We start from the raw sequence: 21,536 nt of genomic DNA on the forward strand, positions 1-21,536 counted from the left end.
ATTATTGGCCTAATTCATTAATTGTTGAATAAAAAAAATGTCTAGCTTTCAGATCGGATATATATGTTGTACTTTTTTTTTTGTATGTGTGGATCGCCCTTCAAATGCACTGGTCTTTAATTTTTACCCCTCAAATTGGTGGTCTTTAATTTTTTCCCTTGCATAATATCATGAGGTTTGGGGTTCGAACCCCGGCTCATAAAAATAAAAAAAAATCGCAACGTAGAGTTTCATAGCAAATTTAGGCCTTAAGGCAAAGTTTTGCAAAATTCCAACTGAGTAAAAAAAAAAATTGCCTTAACGCAAACCTCTACCTTTAGGTGGTGCCTTCAGGCATATAGAATTTTGTCTTATGCCGGAAGGCAAACCTCTACCTTACTTAGTTTGCTTCTCCCTTGTATTGAAAGTTTGGTTCTCCGGTGGAAAGATTTGAAGTATCTTCTATTACTGTTTTTTTTTTCGTTCACTTTAAATTCTTATTTTTCTCCTAATTTTTCTTTTGTAAATTTTCTCTAAGCGTAGCTTTACCATTTTATCAACTTATTATCATGATTTGAATGTCTTAAAAAAATTCTTGTAACCGTTTCTTCTCATTTATTTTATTAAGGAATTTATCTATTACTACAAATTAAGAAAATTATCCTAATAGGATTGATGTATCCCGTCGTTGTAGAAAAGTCCATGCCAATAACAATTACATTAATTTGCGCAAGAAATCACATTGTATTATTTGATCCCAAATATTGAAAAATGCTACTTCCTCTATCCCAATTTATATGAAGGTGTTTGAGCACAGATTTTAAGAAAGAAACTAAAACTTTGAAAACTTGTGGTCTAAAATGAGCTATATATAGTTGTGTGGCTGTAAATAATTTTATTAAGGGTAAAATGAGTATTTTAAAGTTAAATTGTTACTAAATATAGAAAGATGTCTTTTTTTAGGATTGAAAAAAAAAGAAAGGAGTGTCATATAAATAGGTATAGAGGGAGTACTTATCATTTTGATATTTCATATTACTATTATTGGCCTAATTCATTAATTGTTGAATAAAAAAAATGTCTAGCTTTCAGATCGGATATATATGTTGTACTTTTTTTTTTGTGTGTGTGGATTGCCCTTGAAATGCACTGGTCTTTAATTTTTACCCCTCAAATTGGTGGTCTTTAATTTTTTCCCTTACATAATATCATGAGGTTTGGGGTTCGAACCCCATCTCATAAAAAAAAAAATCGCAAGGTAGAGTTTCATAGCAAATTTAGGCCTTAAGGCAAAGTTTTGCAAAATTCCAACTGAGTAAAAAAAATATTGCCTTAACGCAAACCTCTACCTTTAGGTGGTGCCTTCAGGCATATAGAGTTTTGTCTTATGCCTGAAGGCAAAATTCTACCTTAAGGGGAGAGTTTCAAACTCTACCTTAAGGGAGAGTTTCAAACTCTGCTGAAGGCCTAATTTGGTCCAAATAGGCCTAACTTTGCTACAAAACTCTACCTTGCGATTTTTTTAATTTTTTTGACTAAGCGGGGGTTCGAACCCGAAACCAAGAGATTTTAGCGAAGGGCAAAAATTAAAGACCACCACCGAACAAGGGAAATCGTTTAAATTGCCCTATGTTGCATAGTTTATAAGGCTTTAGGTTTGCAAGCTATTTTATTGGGCCATTTAAAAGTGAATCGATTTCTCATTCGCTCTAGAAATTGAACAAATTGATTTTTAAAAAAAAAATCAAATTGAATTTAAAATAAAATTAGATAAATAATTATTTGAAATTGGAAAATTAATAAAGTGCTCCTTGTCAGCTTTTTCTTAGACCTCATTTGTTTGTGCTTAATGGGAGTTTGAATCTGAATGGTTCACTCTTTAGGCCATTAGTGCTTTTGTTTACATTATGATTTAGACTCTTATTTGGTCTGAATAAGTCTAAATTATTAAGATCTTGAATAAAGTCTTAATATTATTAAATTTAATTTTAAATGATTGAGATTGGATAGTGTGCAAGACAATTTTTTTGAGTATTTTTGAGATTAGTAGTTAATTATATTTTAAAGTATTTTAAGTTCATAAAATTTAATACTACCACGATGGAAAAGGCATCTGGCCTTTTTTTATACTTTAAACAGATGAAAAAAAATTCACTAATAGAAGAAATAAATTAATTAATTTACACAGTTTTAAAAAATTAATCACATAATTCATATATATTATACTATTATAGAAATTTGCTTGTGAAATAAGATCTGATTGAAATATGCAGAGGTGAGAATGGTTTGATAAGGCCTACGTGAAAAAGTACAAAGTTATTGGGTAGGAAAGGGTGTTTAGGAGTAATAGATAAGCAAAAGGTTAAGAGACCAAATTTTGAATTTAATATCAAAAAGGCAGATGGACGACGATCTACTCCTTGACCCATGCTTATATATAGTAGAAATGAATATGGTTTTATCCGTTCTTGAAATTTATAGTAAGTTTGTTATTGTCTTCGTAACTGAGCTCTATTCGAACGTAGTCATCTAGCGAATCAAACTCATAAACAAAAATAGGAAAAATGCCCCAACCTTTATAGCTTGGAATTATCCTTCTTTGAATTGAAATTAAGATGTATGCCGTTCGTCGAAAAATAAATACATAATTTTCTTAAAATTCATTTTGGTTTGATAATGCAAACATTTCAGTGGGCAGAAGTCAGATGCAACACTTAAACCAATTTTCCCTTCTCTGTTCAGCAGACAAGGGAGAAAGAGAGACGAATTAGGAACATAGAAAAATGTTTTTCATGGAAAATATCTTCTAGTGAAAAATAAGTGAATTTTTTACTTATTTTTTAGTGTTTTATACGTAAGTAAAAAATATTAGCTCAAAAATATTTAATAATTTAGCAAAATACTATGGGGGTGGGATGTGTTGGGGAATGGGGGTTACGGGGGTGGCAGGGGGGTAGGATGGTCAAGGAATGGGGGTTAGGTGGGTTGGGAGGACACAATGAACTTGGAATGCCACTTATATAACTTGTTTTCCCTACTTTTATTAGAGAAGTCATTTTCTCATTTTTAAAGAACTAGTTTTCCTAAAGAGCTTGTTTTCGCAACATTTTAACCAACTAAATATTGGAAAATTGAAACTTCTAGTGTGTGTGTTTTTTGGGGTAGGCAGGCCTGGCCCAGGATTCTCAGTTTACTTGGCCCAACTTCTAATTATTCTAGGAGACACTTTAGATGGAACCATATAAGCCCATTCCGATACACACTCTTGAACTTTTGGCCCATTTCAACCTTCATTCTCGTCTATTACGTTGTCCGTGTTGCAAGGTAAAAACTTATTTGTATCGAATTTTCCATCAATATTAAGTGATAAATATATGAGTGTGTCCAGCTTTTATATTTGATGTTTTCCGTACTACTGTGTGTAAAATGATTATAATTCGAACTAGTTAATGATGTATATATAAATATTATAATTATCACATAATCTTGTGATTTTATAAGCATCTAAACGTTTCAAAATGGCGTTAAGGATACAACACGAAAAATTCAATCAAAAAACTTGGTGTGAATTGAGTTTTTAATTGTTGATATTTCAAAAACTTATATTCCAGGTTGTCCATTTCATATGTTAGTTATACGATAATTATAGTACATGAATTGTTTATACCGATTAATAATGAAAAAATTCTCATAGTGATTACTAATGACGATATAGATTGTTATATGTGGATTAATTATTCTAAAATGTCATTTTTGCTTTTAAATAGTTCGATCTATTTATTGCTAATATATGCATTCAACTATTCATATTTCATCCCACATAGACAACAACGACCAATAACTAAGCCATCCTTTTCCTTCGGATCATTCACACAAATGCCCTATTTCGGGGTGGTCTTCAATTTTTGTCCCTTAAATTTGTGATTTTTAATTTTTGCTCTTCAGCACTTTTGACGCGGTATAACTTAGAAATCGCTCGGCATAGTTTACATTTAGCTTCGGCATATGTATCATAACATCCTCTAAGTTATGTCGGATAAGACAAAACTTTCAACATGCAACACAATCTAAAAAATGACATAAGTTTAGATTTCGCTCGGCATAGTTTAAGTTTGGCTTCGGCATATGTATCATAACGTCCGTACAAGTTATGCCGGAAAAAACAAAACTTTCAGCACTCAATATAATATGAAAAATATTACACAACTTATGTCGCATAACTTAATTCCTACATATCTTGTGCCGAACGAGGCAAAGGTTCAGTTTCCAAAGATAAAAATATTACAGAACCTATGTTGAGCGAAACATGTCTAGATATTTTCATTAAATAAGGAGCAGGACAAAAATTAAAGACCACGGATATGAGGGGCAAAGTTAAAGACCAATGCGTTTGAAGGGCAATCCATGTAAAAACTTCTTTTCTTCCCCAAAACCCGTTAGAAAATTCCAACTTACCCATCTCTAAAGCCTGCCACCAGGAAATGACGCATGCTATTGTCAAAAGTGTCCGGTCTTTATTTTTGACTCCACTCAACAAAATCTTAAAAAAGTGATCTTAATTTGAAAAAATTACCGGAAGAACTTCTGTTGCTCATCAGGCATAAGTTCTAGCTTTTACCTATAAGTCACAACTTTTGGTCAATTGAACAAGGTTTACTGTCTTGAGATATTTTGAACTTATGCTTATAAGTAAAAGTTTGAAATTATGCAACCTGCCTCAACGTATGCACACACAGAAAGACATTTTAGATGGAACTATACAGGCCCATTCCAATACAGACTATTGAACTTTTGGCCCATCTCAACTTTCATTCTCTTCTATTGGGTTGCTCGTGTCGCAAAGTAAAAATATATCCGCACCAAGTATTTCGCTAATATATGAATATGTCCAGCTGTTATATTGATGTTTTCCTATCATTATGTGTCAAATTGTTATAGTATGAACTAGTTAAGGATGTGTAAATATTATAAATATCACATTGACAAAATATTGAAGTCCTATAATTTTATTAAAATCTAAATATTTCAAAATGATACTCCATAAAGGATGCAACTTCAATTAAAGAAAGTTAAAGAATGATCAATAAGATTGTGAGAAATAATGAAGGTTAATGAATCCATCTATGTTATTTAAATCGAATAAAGGGAATTATATTAAATCTTGCCTTCTCCGTAACAAAACGGACACACATTTTGACATTAATTCTGTAATTCAGCTAGCGGAATCATTAAAAACATTAGTTAATTTCTTCCTTCGGTGAAAAATAACAAATATATACGGTAGAATAATTGAGTTGTTCACATATTGATCCAATCACTACTCTCTTTATCTTAATTTATGCGGCATCATTTGACTTGACACTTGAATTAAAAAAGAAACAAATTTTTTTGGGATTTGTGATTAAAAAAAAAGGTTTTAAATATATGTGTGACTGTAAATAATTTTATTAATGGAAAAAAGTGAATTTTAAAATTAAATTATTTTTAAATCTTCTTGCAATAAACTAAAAAAAAAGTATACCACATAAAATAGAACTGTGGGAGAGGGAATATTATTTTAAAAAAAAATCTCTACGGCATTCTTAAAAAAATAAAGGCGAGTTTATAACTTTCCTAATACGTAGTAAAGCAATATTTTTTTCATCTAATATTTAAAGGCATATATCTAATTTGAATCTAATGGATAAGGATTAACCTTTACACAGATCCACAGGATTGAAATACCAGCCCTAACAAAAAAGACTAATCATCTACCATTGACCAACCAGCTTAAGACAACACCCCTACATATTTGGCTTCATACCAACCATCAACTCAATCTCTTCATTTTCCAACAAAAGATTTCCCCCAAATTCAAAACAAATCTCTCAAATTTTAAAATTTGCACCATTTTTTACGAATATTCGAATAAAGGGTTTGTCATATCCTTTTTCCCTACTAATATAAAATCCAGAAAAAAAGAAGAAAATTTTACAAAATTTTTCTCAGTTGTGGAAAAGGGTATGATTTCTTTTTGGATCTGTGGTTTTTTTATTGTGGGGTTTTAATTCTTTGCATGTTTTTTCATTTATTTGTGTTTTATATTATAGAAAATCTTGGAGTTTTCATGAACATTTTTGATGTTGTGTGTTAAATAGTAGAATATATGTTACTGAAACTATTAAAGTGAGTGAATTTAATGAAAGCAAAAGTTCTTAGATTCATGGAAATATAGGATAACATATAGTATTATCATGCTTGCATATTGGTCCATAGGCCAAATTGATATGTAATTAGTGTAATAATTGTTGGTTAGACAATTAAGAAGATTTGAGGAATTTATTGTGTTTTTAGAGGTATAATTACTAGGGGTTATTTGGTTTGGATCCTGATCAATGACTTTTAGATTGCTTAGTAAAATGTTACTCCTCCCGTTTCAATTTGTTTGTCTGGTTTTGATTTGGCACAGAGTTTAGAATCTTGTGGTCTTAAATTAAAGATATGTAGAATGTACCAAAATGCCCTTTAATCTTGTGGTATTAAACATGCAGACGAACTAAAAAGGAAAGTAAGACAAACAAATTGAAATGAAGGGAGTACATTTTAATTATAACCATAGTCAGGAATCTGTTAAGTGATTATTTATGCACTAACCAAAAATTGGTTCTGTTAGAAACGAATTTTAATTAAAACATCGATCTGATAATATAGGTGAAATAATCAAATCTAGAGCTCTTAGTCATGTATAAAGATGGTTTCCAGTAATTTATCTGGTAAAGTTTGGTGAGTTTGGTTGAAGCACCATGCTTTCTTATGCTTGAATATGGTACTAGGATACTATGGTCCTCAATTTATGAATCGGGAGAATCATGTCGATTGATAAAGACTATATTAATTTGTAATGAATGTGGTACAATGTTCCATTTGTTACGTTTAACTCGGGAAAAAACTTACTTACATTATGAAAGGGGGTAAATTCAGAGGCGTATCTAGCCTACAAGGTTGGGGTTCAACTGAACCCCAAACTTTCGATGCGGAGTCTAAATTTATGTGTAAAAAATTATTAAAATTAGAATAAATAGTAGATATGAACCCCTAACTTTAAAAATATAATGGGTTCAATGCTAAAAATCTTAAGATTGAACCCATAAAATTTAAATTCTGGATCCGCCTCTGGGTAAATTATATTTCTTGTTGGAGTCTTGATGTGTTCTTAACTTCTTATTTGGGCTTGTTGGGTGCATGGTAATCTATGATCTTGAAGTTTTGTTTTTCTGGTAGGACCTCTAAGATCATCATTGAGGCTTAACTTTCTTCAGTATTATCAATCATGAAGTACCTGGAATATACGCCTCTTGATCGGTAAGCTTTGACCGTTTGACGATTAATGAACTTCAAATAAGTACTGAAGTTTTTTAGTTGTTTGACTTCAGTGAATTATTTTGTTTACATGTACAGGATAAATGATTTTCTGAGTCATGTGAATCTTGGAGAGCGAACCATTAAAGGATGTCTCGAAGCGTACTCTTGTAAGTGGTTTTAATGATTTCCAAACAGACAATGTCCTTGCATCTGGACAATCTCATGATGTAAAGTATATTTTTTCTTATATTTTTTTAGGTAAACATACTGGAACTGATAAGAAACTTTCGCTTAGTTTGGAGAACGAGGTAACTCTTGATGAATATCTGATCTATCACTTGGTCTTTTACTTTAAACCGAGGTTAGGTAGGGCAATCATCAACACTTCATATGCGTACAATTTTTCAACACCATATTAGAGGACTTTTTTTGGCATGAACGGTTGGTTGGTGAAAGAAAATTATAAATTTGTATTAACATCATTATAAGTTTATGAAAAATAAAAGACCTCTTTAATTACCAAGCGCCTATAGAACACGGGGTGGGGGTAGGTCCGGATTTGTCACTTGCATGATTTTGATTATAATTGCTTTTTCTTTAAATGGCGGGGTCCAGACCAACTTGCATGGTCCTTGACTTCTCCATGGGGTACGTGCTACCTCTCACAAGCGTTGTTGGTGGAAGAAATCCCATAGTGCTTTTTGGTGTAATGACTAATGAATGCTTCTTATTCTGATATCTACTATTCTGTCCTGCTTATTTGGACCTTAGACGTTATAAAATGGAAGAGCTTTGACACATGAAGCAGTATATTGTTCTTATCTTGATGTTTCCATTATTATATCTTGTTTTTCAGTCAGAAAGATAAAGAAAGTTACACCTTCCTCCCAATATGTAGAAACAATAATAGGAATCCAGAAATTATATCTCACTATTTTCAATCATGAAGTAGCTTTTTTGCACTCATTGTCGTATATTTTATATATGGCATCCTCCCTCATGTTGTTGAGGCTTCATTTGTTTCTCATAACTTCCGTTGTTTATGACAGTACCAAGGAGGTTTTTGGTCCGATTTCTTCTTGTTGTCTCTGTACGAGCAGCTAAGCGAGTTTCTTCTTCCGGGAGATCTTAAAGTATATTTTGGTTGCAGATTTTTGATTATCTTGGAAAATCATCGGACACCGATTCTTCCTCACCTGTTGAATATCTAAGCTGTAGATCCAGGTGGTGAATCCAGACCTATGGCTGGAGTATTAAGTCTGTATCAAGTGTAAATCGGTTCATAATGCAATTTTTTCTAAATTTTTATTCCAGCCGGAAAACGTTGATATATCTACTCCTTACTCTCTATCACATGTATCCAGATTATGACTTCAGGTAATTCTCTAACTTATGCTGAAGATAATATTTTTTAAGAGATAATTGCACTTTTAGACCCTCGATTACTGATGAATTTTGATTTTGGTCCTTGTAATATTGACTAAGCGCATTTAACCCCTAATTAACTGAAATATGTATTTTTGGTCCTTTTATATAGAAAATATGTGATTTTCAGACTATTATTTTGAACTTTAAAACTCTTACATATCTAAAGTACAAATATTATACGTCAATAATTGAATGGTTTAGCACTTAATATTTCATTAAAGCTGTGAAACTTCACCTTCAGAGGGATTAAAAGTGCACATATCAATTAATTAAAGGTTAAATGTGCTTAACTAATGATTGCAAGGACCAAAATTAGAACTTATCAATATTTGAGGGACTAAAAGTGCTAGTTTTCCTTTCTTATATTTGTATTTTGAAATAAGAAGAATAATCCTATTTGTAGTTAGCTGACTGGGTGGATTATGGGTAATGTCACTGTCAGCTTCTTTGGCGACGTGGCATCCCGCTTTATAATCCTCTCTTACAGCTTTGGGAGTGTTGTCAGATGGTTTGACAGACAGTTTAGATCACTGTTGCTCTTGAAGGAGCTGAGAGTTCAAGTCTCTCCATTTCCCAGTACGATACTCCAGTTGTCTTGTCTGTATTCTGGCAATGCATGTGTATGCAATTTATCAAAAAACTCTATTACGTGTCTCACACAACTATAACTAGGTGTGTGAGGCACCTTTTTGTCTCACAAACAAGTGGGACTCAGTTCTTACACTTTTGGGGTCCAGAAATTTAAGTCCACATTTTATGAGACAGAAAGGTGCCTCGCACAACTTGTGTCAGTTCTGTGAGACACATTAAATAATTTTCCAATTTATCCCTGTTTTGCTATGACTTGCCAACTTTCTGGTTTACCAGTGCAGTGAAAGCTCACCAGTTTTTCACTGAAGAGAGCTGGGACAGTTTTAAGCAGATATTTGACATCTACATGTTTGAGGCTTCAAAGGTTATTATATTTCTGTTCTTCTGCTACTCAGCTGAGTTTGTTACAGATTATATGTCGAGAAGATATTGGCAATTGCCCTGGTTGTCATGTTGGCATTTCAATCGAAATTATCTTCCTTTTGGTTTTACTTGATTACATTGTTTTGATTAAATAGCATGCAACCAAAGGTGAGACATCTAATCAAACCAAGGTTGTGTTTTGGACTTACGCCCTTAATAGACCAAAATCAGATTGATGGATTTTTCTGAATAGAATTTTTGCCTGTTTGGCCAAGCTTATAAAATCAAGTTATTTTCAAAAAAGAGCAATTAGTGTTTGGCCAAGCTTATTATTAATAGTCGAAAAAGTGCTTTTTAAAAAAGTACTTTTGGGGAGAAGCTACTTTTTTTAGCTTCTAAAAAACAGCTTTTGCTTCTACTCAAAAGCACTTTTTCTTCTCCTAAGAGCTTGGCCAAACATCTCCACTTTGAAAAAGCACTTTTTGACAAAAAAAAAAAAAAAAAAAAAGGCCTTGGAGAAGCTTAACCAATCAGGCTATTGGATACTGTTATTTTTTTCTAATGTTCTATAATATCATATGTGGAGCAATCAGATGATTAGACTATTTCATCTTGTCCTTGTTTTCTTGGGAATGTTAGTGAGTGTATTATATGTAGCAATGGAGATGGCGTTGTCCATTGTAGCATATTTATTTCAAGGCTTAGCTAAGTTATCAAAGGGAGAACGTCGAGCTTTTGTTTAGGTATCCTATGATTTGGGTTGCAGGAATGGCTTGATACAAATGAAGGCAGTGCTCTGCTTGAAACCTTGTACAAGGCTTTAGACGAGGTGAGGTATTTTTATTAACATAATTAAAGAGAGGACAAAGAGCGAACTTGGTCAAGTTGCTTAACTTATTAGCAGTGCAGGTTGTTAAAGTTGCTGAATGTGAAATCTACACGTACAATCCGGAGGCAGATGCAGATCCGTTTCTTGAGAGAGGAGCCATGTAAGACTTTTTATATGAATATATCCTTTTGTTACTCACCCCTTTTTAAACCGTGTCGACTTTCTGTGCGAGCTTCCTATTCTTCAACTTTTCATCTTAACCATCTGATGGAGGTCCTCTCTGACTACATTTTGCGAAGTAGCCAAAAACCAAGGTCGGGTTGGTAAGGCAGTTGAAGCCTTGGCTTGAGGCTCCTAAGTTTAATGGGCCCCAGAATATTGTTAATAATTCTTTTTACAAATATTATCGGTAGAAAGTTTCAAATTTTATGTTTTTACTGGGATTTGGTTGATGTTATTCAGACAGAGTTAGTAAATTATAGCAGTAGTAATTTTTAATTCATTAATTAGTACATTTACCTCCACATTTCATTCTGAATTTTCCTCTTTGTCGTATATTCACTTCATATTTCTTGATTATCATGATTTCATTCTCCAATTTCATCTCATTTCACCTATATCAACTATTTCTTTGTCCCCTTTGACTGGTCCATAGATCAGAAAGTATGTCCTTAGTCCAATTATATATATATTTTACGTAATATAATTTCACGTATTAAATTAGTTTATCGCCTTTTATTGAGGTTTGGCTTTAAAGCTTTAGCGCATGGTCATTTTCAGCCCAAACAAGTCAGGTAGCTGGGGTTGCTCAATTATAAGGCCAATAAAGCAAACACTTATTTGGGGCCCTATTTTTTCCTTAAGATGTATTTTTTATATATATAATTGTTGCCTCAGTCGAAAGAAATTTTTAAAAATTAAAATTGATAAAATCTTATCTAAGATCAACAATGTCATGGATTGAACGGATTATCTATATTATCAATTGAAAAGAGAATTTCGCACCTAAAAAAGCTAGAAAAGTATATTTTAAATATATATATATATATATATATATAGATGATATTTTCTTTGAAAAAGAATATGGCATCTCTCTGAAGTTTGGCTTTAGGCCTCCAATGTTGTTGAGACGGCCCTGTGACAGATGGCACTTTGAGTTCTACTACCTCATATATTAGCTTGGTGGGATACTGTAACCTTCTAGATGGTATTAAAAGAGTGACGAGATTCTGTTTGCTGGTCAAATTTCTTGTTATTTGTGGCAGTGCAGTAACACAAGTCTTTGCATCTATTCCAGATGGTCCTACCACTTTTTCTTCTACAACAGAAGGTTGAAACGTGTCGTGAGTTTTCGCTTCAGCTGTGTGAGGTGATTACTTTACCCTTTTATGGTTGCAGGAATTAATATTCTACTTTTCAATGCCATTATTCCTTTAGGCCTGAATGCTGATGAACTGCTGTTTATGCAGTAACTTGGTTGGTGAAGGACATCTATTAGACGACTCAAGTTATGATGAGGACGGAGAGATATTCGATGGCATGGACATGTGAATACAGCATTTTGTTCATGACACGTTGTTAGTATAGTAAATCGTTAAAACCTTGTATCAAATCAGTGGTTTGTACAATTTGACAGTAGGTACTGAAACTCTATCGTAAATAAGCATCTTCTTTGGAGGTTGAGGTAGCGACTCTCGCGCTGCTTCTTGATAGGTCAAATATTTTCTGTTTCTATGTCATGAAGATTTTGTAGAGTTATGGTTGGCATTTCTCTTGCCACATTTGGTCTACTCTAATAAGTTCTTTTGTTGATATGAATTCAGTATTTCTTGTTCTACCCCATGCCTCTGTGACATTCTTTTGTAGTCTTTGGGGGCCTTCTTTTTCATTGAAACTGTCAAGTGTGTTGAGTGATAGAGAATGAGCTCATCGGCTTATCAATGTTCTTGGGGAATTTAGTTTTTGGAGTCGTCTAATGTCCATTGTTCTCCGTAGGAGTTTTAATATCGTATTAGCAGTAGCAGATTCACCCTTGTTGAGCGTCAATTGACGTCCTTCATTGAAAAATTATACCGTGCAGATACGTAGAACTTTCTTTTATGAATGTACGCAGTATGTTGTATCCTTTTGTTTTTTCGTGTGTTTATTTCTTTATATTTTAACTCGGTATGTGAAAATTCTACTTCTGTTATTGCATCATCAGACGTTATCCATGTCAATTCTTAATTAGTTAATCCAATATTGGATTCGAAAACCGCTTCTTGCTTTTTCCCCCCCTCTGGCTTGACTTGCTCTAGATTTGGGTGTACATGTATAGGGGGGTGCGGGGGTGCGTGTGTTAAGCTGTCTGACATTCATTGAGAGACTCGACTAAAGCCTCTTAATATGACCATGGATGATTTTAAAGGTATGAGCTAGCTTCTATGGTTGTGTTATGCTGGGGTACATTTGTGCTATTCAAGGATGTTTCTTGAACTTTGGCTACTTTATTTATATAAAAATAAAACAACACATTCTCTAAAAATAATTTTACTGACGACGTTCTTTCCAAAATGTGTAACGGACGGTGTTATAGAAGCAAGCCCATGTTTGTGTACCACATTCTCATTCGTTAATTAGTTTATAAGTTTGTAATTGGTGGACTTCCTTTTGACAAATAAGCCCTTTGAAATGCAGGAATGCCGTTTGGTTATTCAGCAATAGAAGAAAATATTCTGTAGAAAGAAATTAAAGAGAAGGATTATGCTACTCAACCTGATTCTTCTTCGGTGATTATTGAAGTTCTTTTGGGTCATCTCATTAGAGATAATCTTATCTATTGTTTCACGAGGCACCATGAGTTAGTAAATGAGAAAGAAAGATTGCCATAATAAGCAAGAAAATGTGCCATGTGACATTTTAATTTAATTAATAAAAGTATGTCTCAGGAAAAGTTAGAATAAAGTGTTTCCTTAATCTATTGTTTGACTAAAGTACTAAACCAATAAGTTCACATCTGCATGAGCATGGACGTTAAATAATGCAGGCACGTGCGTATTAAAGAGAAGGATTATGCTACTCGACCTGATTCTTTGGTGTTATAAAAGCAAGCCCATGTTTGTATACCACATTCTCATTCGTTAATTAGTTTATAAGTTTGTAATTGGTGGACTTCCTTTTGACAAATTAAGCCCTTTGGAATGCAGTAGTGCCGTTTGGTTATTCAGCAATAGCAGAAAATGTTCTGTCGAAAAGAAATTAAAGAGAAGGATTATGCTACTCTACCTGATTCTTCTTTGGTGATTACTGAAGTTCTTATGGGTCATCTCATTAGAGATAATGTTGTCTATTGTTCCACGAGGCACCATGAATTAGTAAATGAGAAAGAAAGATGCCATAATAAGCAAGAAAATGTGCCGTCTGACATTTTAATTTAATTAATAAAGGTATGTCTCAGGAAAAGTTAGAATAAGTGTTTTCTTCTTCTATTGTTTGACTAAGTACTAAACCAATTACTTCGCATTTGCATGAGATGCCATAATAAGCAAGAAAATGTGCCATGTGACATTTTAATTTAATTAATTAAAGTATGTCTCAGGAAAAGTTGGAATAAGTGTTATTAGAATTAGTGTTTTCTTCTTCTATTGGTTGACTAAAGTACTAAACCAATAACTTCGCATTTGCAGGAGCAACCTTTCAGGCACGCGTATTACCCCTCACGAAGGCGGATTCAAGATTCAAAATTTATGGTTCAACCTTTCAGGATTCTTAGTTGAATCCATTGTATTTTAAAAGTTGTGGGTTTATATCTACTATTTATTGCAATTTTAAAAAGAATTACACATAAATTTATGCTCCGCATAGAAAGTTTGGGGTTCATTTGAACCCTCACTTTTAATGCTACATACACCCCTGATCCCTCACCAGTGGTGGAGCCACGTAGAGCTGAGGGTGTTCATCCGAACCCCTTCGGTAGAAAAAAAATACTGTTTTTACAAGGTTAAAATTATTTTTTATGTACATATAGTAGATGTTGAACCCCCTTTAGGCTTTTTCGTATGTTTACCTTTTTATATTTTGAACCCCTCGGCGGAAATTCTGGCTCCGCCATTATCCCTCACCGCTCCCCGGACAACCCCACTGAGCAAAACAAGAATAACTATAAAAACACGTACGTGATGTAGGTTAGACGCAACTCAAGAATTCAAATTCTGTCACAAACAAAGCCTATTATTTAAGTAAAGAAGAGCATAAAAACGGGGTCATTATCCAGTGAATTTCGAACTGTATATCACTGTCCTTCGAGAATTTCTTAGTTATTGGAAAAGAAATATCTTGCATTTGCATGAGCATGGACGTTAGGTAATGCGTGTCCGTGTGTACGACTCCCCCATCCCATCCCTCCTCAGGCCAACCCCACTGGAAAAGACAAGAATAACCATGATAGGATGAAAAAAAACAAAAAAAAAAAAACATGCATTGGCATGTTAACATATAGAAAAACTGTGTTTAATTGTCCAAGGATGTATAAATATATTTCGCGCCGTAGAGTTCAGAATTAATGCAAACTGAGTTTGTTAAACATATTTAGGTAAATTATTGCGATGGAATATTGAAACACTAGCATGGCATGCCCCTGCAATGCACGGCCCGACATAAGATTTACAACGTGAAAAGGGTCTTTGAAAGAACTTCTAGAAACATAGTTTCTTCGGGGAATTATTCGCCAAATATTTTCGAAGAGTTGCTAGATATCAAAATTGTCATAACAAAAGGAATAACAAACTACATAGAATAACTAATCAACAATCACATAAAGGATGATCGTATAGATATATAAGGGGATGACTTCAGGTCTATCTTTAGGAGGTCTTGACTGCTCGAGCACCGATACCATATACAGAGCGTACATCCTGAAAGCAAAAAAAATAGAAGGATAAAAGGGAACCCACTCATCATCGGAATTGCATCAATAATTGAATGATAATATGTTTACATAAATAGAACAAAGTTTGGACTTAAGCATGGATTGTGTGGTCCTGTAGGAATGAAAGCATAGAACACGCGAAAAGACATTATGCATCAGTAAACGTAATTTATTGTTAAACACCAGAGACGGAAGAACAACAATTATCCCCTTTCAAACTAATTCAAGGGTACATTTTATCAAGTTTGAACTTGAATCTATCGTGAATAGAGAACAGAGGGAGGGCTTTCTAGTATTTTAGTACTCACTCAATCCCATAATAATTGTCATCTTAGTTAAAATGTTTTGTCCCATAATAAGTGTCATCGTAGGAAATCAAGACACATATAATGACTAGTTTTTCCAACTCTACCCTTAGACAAAAACTGACAAGTTAAAGTATAACATTTAAATGATGATTGGAAGAGCCACATAATAACTTGTATTGTTGGATTTCCAATGTCAAAAGGTTTACTACTTGTGCATGCTCTAATCAAGAGGAAAAAGTAATTTATTTTTATTATATAGGGGTAATTTAGTAAACTTCACATTGCATTATTAATTTCTTAATATGCGTGTTTTTGGTTAAAGTGACACTTATTGTGAAATGGAGGGAGTATAAAAAAGCAAATGAATCTCACTTTTAGTTCTGTAAAAAAGCAAATGAATCTCACTTTGAGTTCTGCTACCTTATATAATAGCTTGGTGGGTTAATCTAACCTTCTAGATGGTATTTAAAGAGTGATAAGATTCTGTTTGCTGGTCAAATTTTTTGTTATCAGTGGTAGTGCATTAACACAGGTCTTTGCATCTTTTCCAGATGGTCCTACCACCTTTTCTTCTACAATAGAAGGTTGAAACGTGCGGGGCCGGCCAGACAGAAGCGAATTTAGAATTTTAAGATAGCGGGGGTATCATCATCTTAATATATACGGCAACAAAATTTTTTAATGACGACTGAGGGATAATGTCGTGTCAGATCGGTCACTAATAGCGTAACAGTGGTGAAAATTCAAGTATATAGGCGAAAAAAGATTGTGTTGGAGCCAAGATTTGATCTCGGGTGGTGACCAGTGAGCACTTAGGGGCACTCTTACCAACTGAATTACTTTTGCAATTATGTTTGAGGGATCCTTTTAAAATATATCATAGTTTTTCAAGGTGTGTGTATATGTGTTATATATATACGGTTTTTTTTTGAAGTTGGGGGGCAGGTGTCCCCCCACCCAACACGTTGGGTCCGCCCCTGCGGCCAGAGGGCCAAGCAAAGGCGTATTTAGCCTGCAAGGTTGGGGTTCAACTGAACCGTAAACTTTCAATGCGGAGTTTAAATAAAATTATTAAAATTACAATAAATAGTAGATATGAACCTCTAACTTTATAAATATAATGGGTTCGATGCTAAAACTTTAAGATTGAACCCATAAAATTTAAATCCTGAAACTGCCTCTAGGGCCAAGTCTCTAAGCGAGGGCTTTAGGCCCTAAAGTTTTGGGGGCCCCATTTTTTTCATCCGATGTTCGATACTTGTATTGAATTTTTCGACTAATTCGATTTCAAGAAACGCAAGACCAATTAAAGAGGAAAACACTCCCTAGCATGAATTTTTTTGTTTTGAGGCTCGAATTCAAGACCTCTAGCTAAGGGAGGATGAGGCCTAGTTTTTACCTACAATAGATTTATAGGTTAATTTTTCTTTTAAAAAAATTGAGCAGAAAAAAATAAGGCCTCCCGTTAAAGTTGACTTTAGACTCCCGATCTTATTGAGCCGTCCCAAAAACGTGTCGTGAGTTTCCGCTTCAGCTGTGTGAGTTGATTACTTTGCCCTTTTATGGTTGCAGGAATTAATATTCTACTTTTCAATGCCATAATTGCTTTAGGCCTGAAACCTGATGAACTGCTGTTTTATGCAGTAACTTAGAATCCGTGACTTTTGTAGGACAAAAAAAAAAAGTTGAACAAAACTAATACAAAAAAAAAAAAATATAACATAAATAGGATTCACGCACTAATTTAGTGCGTGAAAGGACCAAACTGTAAAATTAACAGTTTGGCCTTTCACGCACAAATTTTGTGCGTGAATGAGGCCTACATATTTTGTCAGGTCTTTGTCTCTTTTTTGCTCTCTTTCCTTGCACCATCTTCAACCATTCCCTTCATTTTCTTCTTCTTATTAATTACTTTTCCTCCTCTTTTTTTATTTTTTTTTATTTTTTATGGTGAATAAATAAATGGGTCCTTTTTTTTTAAGTAGAGAATCAAAGAATATTGAGAACACATAGAGATTTTTTGACGGTGCACCTTTTATTCTTTTTTAATTCTTCTTTTTATTTTTCTGTTATTATTCTGCTAGGATCTTGGTCTATCTAATACTGTTTGATTTATCTTTCTCTGTTTCACTGTGTATAGTTCATTTTGGAGTCCGGAACCAAAATGACTCAATAAAAAATCAAATGAACTAAAATACCCAACAAAAAAAAAGTTACGGAGACGGAGCCGTTAACTGCTTTAGCGCAGTATTTTACTACGCTAAAGTTTTTTTTTTTTTTTGCATAGCGCAGTATTTTACTGTGCTATAGCTAGCACTGAAGAAAAAAATTTGGTAAATTTTTTTTTTTAAAAAAAACTTAGTGTTTTTTTCATATTTTGACCAACGATTAGTCGTGTGTCAAGACTTCGAAACGTTAATATTTTATATAGAACCTGATATTTTTTTCTGCGTACAATAATGTAGGCCCAATACATCAAGGATACATAACGTTCGGATAGTCATTTTAGGGGTTAAAAAGGTGCCCAAAGTAAGTTTTGTTTGAAAAAACTTAGTGTTTTTTCCATACTTTGACCAACGATTAGTCGTGTATCAAGACTCGAAACGTCAATATTTTATATAGAACACGATATTTTTTTTGCGTACAATAATGTAGGCCCAATACATCAAGGATACATAGACGTTCGGACGGTCATTTTAGGGGTTGAAAAGGTGCCGAAGTAAGTTTTGTTTGAAAAAACTTAGTGTTTTTTTCATACTTTGACCAACGATTAGTCGTGTGTCAAGACTCCGAAACGTCAATATTTTATATAGAACTTGATATTTTTTTTCGTACAATAATGTAGGCCCAATACATCAAGGATACATAGAAGTTCGTATAGTCATTTTAGGGGTTGAAAAGGTGCCGAAGTAAGTTTTGTTTAAGGTTTAAGTGTTTTATTTTTTAAGGCTTTGATTTAAGCGTGTTATTTTTTAATCAAGACATAACTTTCTTTTGAATATAAATCTAATTCTAAAAAATATAAGGTGAAAAACTAGTTGTAAAGTGGTCAAACTTTAGATGGTCATAACTTTGCCCTTGGTCAAAGTATGGAAAAAACACTAAGTTTTTTCAAACAAAACTTACTTGGGCACCTTTTCAACCCCTAAAATGACTAACCGAACGTCTATGTATTCTTGATGTATTGGGCCTACATTATTGTACGTTAAAAAAAATATCGTGTTCTATATAAAATATTGACATTTCGAGTCTTGACACACGACTAATCGTTGGTCAAAGTATGAAAAACACTAAGTTTTTTCAAACAAAACTTACTTCGGCACCTTTTCAACCCCTAAAATGACTATCCGAACGTCTATGTATCCTTGATGTATTGGGCCTACATTATTGTATGCAAAAAAATATTGAGTTCTATATAAAATATTAACATTTCGGAGTCTTGACACACGACTAATCGTTGGTCAAAGTATGAAAAAAACACTAAGTTTTTTAAAAAAAAAAAAAAAAAAAGTTTACCAATTTTTTTTTCTTCGATTCTAGCTATAGCGATAAAATGCGGCTATACAAAAAAAAAAAAAAATTCTTTAGCGTAGTAAAATCTTGCGCTCGCGGATTAACGGCTCCGTCTCCGTAACCTTTTTTTTTTTTGTTGGGATATTTTGGTTCACTTGATTTTTTATTAAGTCATTTTGGTTCGGACCCCAAAATGAACTATACACAAGAAACGAGAGAAAGATAAATCAAACAATATTAGATAGACCAAGATCCTAGCGATAATAACAGGAAAACAAAAAGAAGAATTAAAAAGAATAAAAGGTGAATCGTCAAAAAATCTATATGTGTTCTCAATATTCTTTGATTCTCAACTTAAAAAAAAAGAACCCATTTATTTGTTCACCATAAAAAAAAAAAAAGTAATTAATAATAAGAAGAAAATGAAGGGAATGGTTGAAGATGGTGCAAGGAAAGAGAGCAAAGAAGAGACAAATCTGACAGAATATGTAGGCCTCATTCACACACAAATTTTGTGCGTGAAAGGCCAAACTGTTATTTTTGCAGTTTGGTCCTTTCACGCACTAAATTAGTGCGTGAATCCTATTTATGTTATATTTTTTTTTTTGTATTAGTTTGGTTTAACTTTTTTTTTTTTGTCCTACAAAAGTCGCGGATTCCAGTAACTTGGTTGGTGAAGGACATCTATTAGACGACTCAACTTATGACGAGGACGGAGAGATAATCGATGGCATGGACATGTGAATACAGCATTTTGTTCACGGCACGTTGTTAGTATAGTAAATCCATAAAACCTTGTATCAAATCAGTGGTGTGTACACTTTGACAGTAGGTACTGAAACTCTCGTAAATAAGTATCGTCTTTGGAGGTTGAGGTGGCGACTCTTGCGCTGCTTCGTGATAGGTCAAGTATTTTCTGTTTCTATATCATGAAGACTTTGTAGAGTTCTGGTTGGCATTTCTCTTGCCACATTTGGTCGACTCTAATAAGTTCTTTTGTTGATATGAATTCAGTATTTCTCGTTGTACCTCATGCCTCTGTAACATTATTTTGTGATCTTTTAGTGCCTTCTTTTTGGTTGAAACTGTTACTTGTGTTGAGTGATAGAGAATTAGCTCGTCGGCTTATCAATGTTCCTTGGGAATTTTCATATTGGAGTTGTCTAATGTCCATTGTTCTCAGTAGGCAAGGAGTGTCCATTGACATCCTTCATTCAAATATTATATTGTGTAGATACCTAAAACTTTCTTTTTATGTATATATACACTATGTGTGTTCTTTGTACTTCTGTCATTGCATCAGACTTTATCCATGTAAATTCTTAGTTTATCCAATATTGGATTCTGATGTTATGTTGATGTGCTCTAGATATCAAGCTCTGGGTGTACATGTATAGGTGTGTTAAGCTGTCTCACATTGATTGAGACACTCGACTAATGCCTCTTAATATGGCCATGCCTGATTTTAACGGCATGAGCTATTATGATTGTGTTATGCTGGAGAACATTGTGATATTCAAGGATGTTTCTTGAACTTTGGCTACTTTATTTAGATAAATGAAACAACACATTCTCTAAATATATTTTACTGACATTCTTGTTATAAAAGCAAACCCATGATTGTATACCACATTCTCATTCGTTAATTAGTTTAACAGTTTGTAATTGGTGGATCTTTAAAATGCAGTAGCGCCGTTTGGTAATTCAGCAATAGAAGAAAATATTCTGTCGAAAAGAAATAAAGAGAAGGATTATGCTACTCGACCTGATTCTTCTTTGGTGTCCACTGAAGTTCTTTTGGGTCATTTAATTAGAGATAATCTTTTGTCTATTGTTTCACGAGGCACAATGAATTAGTAAATGCGAAAGAAAGATGCCACGATAAGAAAGAAAATGTGCCATGTGACATTCTAATTTAATTAATGAAAGGATGTGTCAGGAAAAGTTAGAATAAGTGATTTTCTTATTCTATAGTTTGGCTGAAGTACTAAACCAATAACTTCGCATTTGCACGAGCATGGACGTTAATAATGCAGGCACGTGCGTATTACCCCCTCACATAGACGGATTCAGGATTCAAAATTTATGCGTTCAACCTTGCAGCATTCTTAATTGAACCCATTGTATTTAAAAGTTGTGGGTTTATGTCTATTATTTATTGTAATTTTTTTAAAGTTTACACATAAATTTATGCTCTGCGTCGAAAGTTAGGGGTTCAATTGAACCGTCACCTTTAATGCTACATACATCCCTGACCTCTCCCCGGATAACCCCACTG

The 21,536-nt window shown here is 33.5% G+C and overlaps 1 protein-coding gene across 3 annotated transcripts; it reads left to right on the forward strand.

The window, feature by feature from the left end:
- The first annotated feature begins 7,164 nt into the window (after window positions 1–7,164).
- LOC132067571 (uncharacterized) lies at window positions 7,165–20,286 on the forward strand. Of its 3 annotated transcripts, none has more exons than XM_059460841.1 (10): window positions 7,165–7,320; window positions 7,417–7,487; window positions 7,579–7,628; window positions 8,471–8,544; window positions 8,635–8,697; window positions 9,616–9,703; window positions 10,469–10,531; window positions 10,612–10,691; window positions 11,829–11,900; window positions 19,921–20,286. In XM_059460841.1, exons 1-10 carry the CDS (start codon window positions 7,289–7,291, stop codon window positions 20,000–20,002), a joined length of 675 nt encoding a protein of 224 aa, XP_059316824.1. In that variant the 5' UTR covers window positions 7,165–7,288; the 3' UTR covers window positions 20,003–20,286. The 3 variants fall into 3 exon arrangements, with proteins under 3 accessions (XP_059316824.1, XP_059316825.1, XP_059316823.1); XM_059460842.1 differs by lacking the exons at window positions 11,829–11,900; window positions 19,921–20,286 and adding exons at window positions 16,297–16,332; window positions 17,253–17,318; XM_059460840.1 differs by lacking the exon at window positions 19,921–20,286 and adding an exon at window positions 12,001–12,368.
- The last annotated feature ends 1,250 nt before the right edge of the window (window positions 20,287–21,536 follow it).

Source organism: Lycium ferocissimum, chromosome 8 (assembly GCF_029784015.1).
Source record: "Lycium ferocissimum isolate CSIRO_LF1 chromosome 8, AGI_CSIRO_Lferr_CH_V1, whole genome shotgun sequence".
In the NCBI taxonomy this organism is placed as follows: Eukaryota; Viridiplantae; Streptophyta; class Magnoliopsida; order Solanales; family Solanaceae; genus Lycium; species Lycium ferocissimum.

Coding starts and splice junctions, on each gene's coding strand:
- LOC132067571 (XM_059460841.1), top strand. CDS start 7,289: ATGAAGTACCTGGAATATACGCCTCTTGATCG. Junction 8,545..8,634: donor TATCTAAGCTGTAGATCCAG/GTGGTGAATCCA, acceptor TTTTTATTCCAG/CCGGAAAACGTTGATATATC. Junction 9,704..10,468: donor ACATGTTTGAGGCTTCAAAG/GTTATTATATTT, acceptor TTTGGGTTGCAG/GAATGGCTTGATACAAATGA.